Genomic DNA, 6,795 nt, shown 5'->3' on the forward strand with positions numbered 1-6,795 from the left:
TTGATTGCCAATCTGGCCTTGTACTTATCAATTGTGTCATCTGGCTTCATTTTCTTCTTAAAAATTCACTTGCAACATGATGGTTTACTTTCCGAAGGAAGATCCATTAGTTTCCAAATATGATTTTGCAAGATAGAGTCTATCTCAGGTGCAATTGTCTCTCTCCAATAAGGTCCATCAGAAGAGATTACTACTTTTGAGTAACTGCAGGGCTCACTTTCCAACATGAAAGTGATAAAATTCATTCCATAGGATTTTCCCACCCGAGCTCTTTTACTCCGTCTAAGCTCAACCTCGGCTGGTTCATCATAATCTTCTTGTGTTTCATATTCCTATTTTGAGGAGCTAGCATCCTTTCGAGTCTTATACGAAAACACATGCTCGAATAACAAGACATTCCTCTATTCTATTATCAAGTTCCTGTGTATATCCAGTATTTATGACTCATACACAAAAAAATCGATATGCACTGTTGTTATGTGTATATCCAATAAATATACTATCAATAACTTTTTATCAGATCTTAACTTTTTTCGGATCAAGCACCAAAACTTTGGTAAGACATTCCACATTTGCAAATATTTGTAGGCAGTTATCTTTCATTCTACAACTCATAAAGACTCTTATCTATTCTCTTTCGAGACATCTTATTTAAAAAGCAATTAGATGTTAACACAGTTTCCGCCTACATGAACTCTGGCAATTCAGAGCTTAAAAGAAAATCATTTATCATCTTCTTTAGAGCTCGATTCTTTCACTCATCAACTCCATTTTGTTGAGGAGTATAAAGAGTTGTTTCAATTCTGATTCCATGTTCAACACACAACTCAGCGAATGGTGATACATATTCACCGTCTCGATCACTTCGAACCACATTAATTTTTTTATTAAGTTGGTTTTCAACCTCATTTTTATAGAAAATAATTTTTTTAATAACTTCAACCTTACTTTTGAGAAGATACACATAATAGTATTTTGTATAATAATCTACAAAAGTGATAAAGTATTTATTCCCACCACATATTGGTGTATCTTTGAGGTCGCACATATCGGTGTGAATTAGCCCGAATGATTCGTTGCTTCTCTTAACATATTGAAAGGATGATCTTGTCATTTTCGCTTCAACACAAGTCTCACACTTGTGTTTTGGGTCAGGGTAGAATATAGGTATGCTTTGCATGTTTATTAAATTACCAATACTTCGTAGTTAATATGTCCTAATCTACCATGCCATAAATATGAAGACTCAAGTATATAAATGGAAGAACTTTCATCTTTATTTATCTTAGGTCTAATGGTCATTACATTGAGCTTGAACAGCTCATCAAATACATAACCCCTTCCTACAAACATTCTATTCTTGGACAGTACAACTCTGTCTGACTAAAAAATAATGCAAAAGTCATGCTTGCTTAATAGTGATCTAGACACTAGATTCTTCCGAATCTCTGAAAGATACAACACATTGTTCAGAATAAGGTCCTTGCTCGAAGTCATCTTCAACACCACTTTTCTGTATCCCATGATGACAGAGATTGTTGAGTTCCCCATGAATAGCCTGTCCCCATCTTTGACTTCTTCAAAGTTATGGAGCAGCTCTTTATTGCAGCAAACATATCTGATGGATCCAGTATCAATCCACCATTATTGCAGGTTTGAACCGATCAAGTTTAGTTCAGAGACAACAATGCAGAGGTCGTCCATTTCTTGTCCCACTTTCAGGTTAGCTGCCTGCTTCTTCTTTGGCTTTCTGTATTCCGAAGATTTGTGATCGACTCGCCCATAGTTGAAACACTTCCCATAGAATTTCTTACTTATACCTCCTCTGGCTCCCATTTTGGAAGTTTTAGGGTTCTTCCGTTTCGAATTTTGATCGTACTCGACCACGTTGGCTTTCACAGTAGCCTGAGAAAACAACTTTCTCTATGAACTCTTGTTGTCTTCTTTGATGTGAAGTCTAACAATGAGTTCCTCCACATTCATCTCCTTTCGCTTGTGCTTCAAGTAGTTCTTGAAGTCCTTCCGGTTTAGAGGCAACTTCTCAATAATTGCTGCCACCTGAAAGCTTTCACTCATAATCATACCTTCTGAGTGGATCTCATGTAAGATCACCTGAAGCTCTTGGACTTTGATGGTCAAAGTCTTAGAGTCAACCATTTTATAGTCCAGGAATCGGCCCACGATGAACTTTTTGGCCCCTGCATCCTCCGTCTTGTACTTCTTTGTCTAGGGACTCCCACAGCTTCTTAACCGTTCTTGTCGTGCTATACACAGCGTATAGCGAGTCAACAAGGTTGTTGAGGATATAGTTTCGGCATAGATATTCAAAATGAGTTCATGCCTTCACCACATTGATGGTTTGAGCATCAGTAGCATCCTCAATATGCTTAGGAAGGTCCTTGGTCAAGAACAGAGTCAGATTGAGCATGGTAAGGTAGAAGAGCATCTTCTGCTGTCACCTCTTAAAGTTCAACCCAGTGAACTTCTCTAGCCTTTCCCCATGATTGATTGGAATATTTCCAATCAGGACAGAGGGAATCATGTGTTGAGTTTGTTGCACCTCACACTTTGTTCTGTGATCTCAACAAAACCGTATCTATTTTAAGATTGCTGGACAACTTGCCGGAGATTTTAGGGAATTAGCTGAATTGAAATTACACCAAATCAAATTCAACTTATCTGTCGAGATGACCTGAACAGATAATCTCAAGTTGCCAGTGCTGAGTGACTGCCAAGTTCACCAAAGTTCGAGTGCAGAGTCGGAAGAGAAGTCACTACCAACTCGAATGGGTTTATGAGGGTTCAAAAATCAAGAGGATTTGCCCACTACCGACGGTGTTGCGAGGTTGACTTTAGGTCGTATGTTTCCCAAGATACAACGGCGAACCGCGAGTCTCCACCAAGCACTAGTAGTTGCGGTGAACTAAATGAGTACTCGAATGCTATCACTAGTATTCTACCAAGCAAGAGATGCACGGTAGAGGGAAAGAGAGAAGGGGGAAGATGGATGGAGTATTCTCTTTTTTTCCTTATTTCTTTTCCTCTCATGCTCAGGGTCTTTTATAAGGTACCTTATGACGTTATTTTTTTTATTTGCTAAAGAAACACTACATGCATTTATTAATGTATGTTTCTTATTAATCACATTAAGCATTAATGTATTATATTTGAGCAAAAGAATAATTTAGGTGGCAAAATATCGGTTAATTCGTTTGGGTGCGCACAGGTCACGCTCACACACGAGCCAACTTGGTTCAGGACAAATCTAGACCCTAAATTTGTACCCCCTACGTACTCACATATGAGAGAGAGTCTTCTCATGAATTTGTTCACAACATACATTCTTGTGAAACAATATAAATCAACCATCAAATTTTGAAACTTCCAATGTGAAACTAAGGAATTGTAAGTTTACATGCACATATTGCCTACCACAAATGGTTTAGGACTCACGATGTATTGTCATCGCATTTACATGTACAAATGGCACTCTTTTGTTTGTTTCATTCTAACACATAATGGAATCTTCTAAAAAACTGCATGGATTCCAAGAATTTAGCTAATATTTTATTCATCAATTGAAGCTTTATTATCTTAGGCAGCGGTTCATCAATTGGGCGAATTATGAACAGGGTATTCTTCTTGAAGCAATCCATCCTAACTCATTTAGACTAGATGATAAAGTTTGAAAGGAACATAGGTATTTATCCTTTCCAAGAAGAAAATTTTATCATACCTAGGCTTTCAGGAAAATATAGTGTTTCTTTCAAGTCAAAAAAGCTACTTTGCTGAATCCCATTGCCAAACCATTGCAATAGGTGATCTCTCAGAATCGTCTTCATCTTCAGTCATGTTCCAATATCCACGTATACATAGTACATCAATAACTGCTATAATCTAGCACAAAGAGATATATATAAAAATGTACTGGACAATACTACCTTATGAATATACTATCATCTCAATTTTGGCACCTAATTTTTAGTGAAATGTGAAGTTATACCACTGATATGCTATTCATGTTGCGTAAAAGAGCATAAGAGGCCCATCACCCATGACATATCTTCCTTCAGATCATCTGAGATGTTATTGGACATGAGAAATAGTTGCCTATTTCCTTTTGGCAGTGAGGTACAATCCACTATTGCACCCTGATGAAATTCAAGAAACGGGACATATATAATAAAACGGAGAATATTAATGAGGACGATAATTTACCAAATGTTGATAATTAAAAAAAAGTACAGGACGACAACAAATTCTTTAGTCCCTGCACATTCTGCACAAAGATCATTGGACTAACTATGTTGCTAAGTGATCAATAACTTAGAGAGGAGATAATGCACAGTCATCACCTAGCATAAGAATAAATGCCAACAACTAGAGTACAGTTCTGGATCAAAGGTAGGTAGCAATCAGTCCTTGGCCTAGGATGCTGAAAGAGTAAGACAACACTAACAAACTCACACTGTATTATTCACTAGTGTAAGTCCTTCAGACATTTCTGAATTTAGGTTTTCTATGGAGTGGCAATCAATCCACTCAAATAAACCAATCTTCGCAGAAGGTTGAATATATAAGAAACAAAGCTTTCCAAATTCAGAAATAACCACAAGTGAGACAGGGACCAGAAATATATTATCCACATGTAAAGGAAGACTTTACTGTTCAGTGACTCTTCCACTGTCTTTATGTTGGCACATCATCATGAAATTCTAATTTTCCTCTGCTCAGAATAGTTACTCAATTCTATACTCCTGTTCTCTAAACTGCTCTCTATATGAGAAGTTTTCACAGGGAAAAAAAGAAGAAGAAAATGTTGTAAATTATATTCTTACTTTCATGCTACATCACAAAAGTAAATCATCTACTCTTATAGAGGCAATGAAATGGTTATATTTCACATCAATGTCTATCAATGTAGATGGATTATTGCATAGTTGTTTGTAGTAATTCTCCAACATGAGATAAACTAACGCACATTGCAATTCTACGACCTGCTGATCCCCAGCAAAAATGTCAAGAAGCTAGATCACACAATCAGTACTTTTTGAGTTAAATTAATTTTAAGGAGAATGCTCTCTCTTTGTTAGCTCTTTGGCCAGTGTTTTTTAGGAGAATTACCATTTTTTGTTTGGACCTTTGGTTAAATGTCCTATTTGATACATGGATATATCAAATGATGGTAGTCATGAGGAACGAATCAAAGAGCAAAATTATTTTGTCAATATTTTAAGGTACCACAAAAAGGCAGAGATAAAGGGTCTTGTACTCACCATCACCATCAAACAAGAAGCTAACTAGATTGTAATATTAACTTTGGGAAGAAACATGATAGCATGAACAATAAAAAATGAGTCTACAAGGAACAGCCAGTGAAATCATTCAATGAACATTCGGCCTATCCTAAATGTACTGGACCACTGGATTGTAACACATGCACCATAAAAAAAAGTCTTTCAAAGGTTTACATACCTCAAGAAACCTCCTAAGATAAGGGAGGAGGACGACCGAGAAAGTAGCCAAGAAAATCCCTAGAGCCTCAGTTCTCTGGTTTGGAAAAATAGAAGGTCCCCAAAAAAAAATCAATTCTTATAAGAAACTTTCTTCCGGTCGAATTGAATTCAAGAGAACCAAAAGGAACGCTGAATTACCAGCTGAGAAGGAGTGGCGGGGGCAGCGGAGAAAACGTGGTTGATCACGATTAGAGTGCCAAGTGCAATCCTGAGGTATCTCGGAAGGTAGGACTCGTCAAGGCCCGGAATCCCTGTCAATGCCTAAAGATGAGTAAGTGAAACACGGCCGGAGAGGGATGGAGCGACAGAGGGAATGGAGTCAGAGAACCAAGCGTGAAACGTAGGACGGAGACGTTGATCTCTTGCTTCTGCTGCTGCTTGTTGTTGCTGGGGATTGGAGTCCCGGGCAACGACTGTGAAGAGGAAGCGGTGGCGGACAAGGGAGTTAGTGGATCGAGGAAGGAGGAGGAAGGGAGGTGGGCCTCTCGTCGGAAGAGAAGGAAGCGAACGGATAAAGGACCATTTCACGCCGGCGACGGCGGACGAACTGCAACCGCTCACGGTCATTTGGAGGCGGATATTTGTCGGCCAATTTCGTTGGGACGATGAAAATTTTGGGCAAAATTCATAAAAGCACTATTTATTTATTTATTTTGACCCTTTTAGCAATTGGACAATAGTTGGGCTAATTGGGCCATAATGCAAGCCGAAATTTCCATTGTCTCAAACATTTGCGTAAAACATGCCCAATGTAAACCCCCTATATGGCTCAGCCCACTGAAGCTTTTAATCGTAGGATAAATTCGAGACGCCGGACGTTCGTTGTCCATAATCCCCTAGTGATAAATGCTTACCACTGCACCCTGCCTGGGGCCGATGTCTGTTGCATTGAAACCTCCATATCCATGGTTAGTTATTGGGGCTTGAATTTTTCTGTTCTCTTGTGACTTCCTGTGCTTGTTAACTTTTTATTGAATTAACAGCGCTGGTGCAGCTATGCACAAGCCACCAGAAAAGAAGCTCAGCGACCAGTTCAGCCGGAACGACCGCGGTTTAATTATATCATCCGGCCAACTAACCCACCGACCACGACACGAATCCAACACCGACGACGATAAAACATGCACATTATGACGGCGCCGTTAACGAGGTCGTTATCTTTGCCGGCAGCGGTAATCCACCGTACGGCACCATCGCGGATCTGACGGCCCACGGCCGTCCTACCATTGCCATTCCTCGACAGCGTCAGCCTCGGCGCCACACGTGATCCTACGCCCAT

At 39.2% G+C, this 6,795-nt stretch overlaps 1 protein-coding gene across 1 annotated transcript; it reads right to left on the reverse strand.

Annotated features, from left to right (window-relative positions):
- Nucleotides 1-3,411: 3,411 nt before the first annotated feature.
- LOC121979762 lies at nt 3,412-6,795 on the reverse strand. Its single transcript, XM_042531755.1, has 6 exons — nt 6,644-6,795; nt 6,371-6,467; nt 5,845-6,040; nt 5,655-5,767; nt 5,476-5,550; nt 3,412-4,151 (listed from the first exon to the last, which is right to left on the reverse strand). Exons 1-6 carry the CDS (start codon nt 6,793-6,795, stop codon nt 4,014-4,016), a joined length of 771 nt encoding a protein of 256 aa, XP_042387689.1. The 3' UTR covers nt 3,412-4,013.

This window comes from Zingiber officinale, chromosome 5A, assembly GCF_018446385.1.
Source record: "Zingiber officinale cultivar Zhangliang chromosome 5A, Zo_v1.1, whole genome shotgun sequence".
NCBI classification, from domain to species: domain Eukaryota; kingdom Viridiplantae; phylum Streptophyta; class Magnoliopsida; order Zingiberales; family Zingiberaceae; genus Zingiber; species Zingiber officinale.

What these genes read in the sequence shown, in the direction of transcription:
- LOC121979762 (XM_042531755.1), bottom strand. Translation starts at nt 6,795, where the DNA reads ATGGGCGTAGGATCACGTGTGGCGCCGAGGCTGACGCTGTCGAGGAAT. An exon ending in GTTAACGGCGCCGTCATAAT is followed by an intron (nt 6,468 to 6,643) that starts GTGCATGTTTTA and finishes TAACAAGCACAG; the next exon opens with GAAGTCACAAGAGAACAGAA. An exon ending in CCGCCACTCCTTCTCAGCTG is followed by an intron (nt 5,551 to 5,654) that starts GTAATTCAGCGT and finishes TTTCCAAACCAG; the next exon opens with AGAACTGAGGCTCTAGGGAT.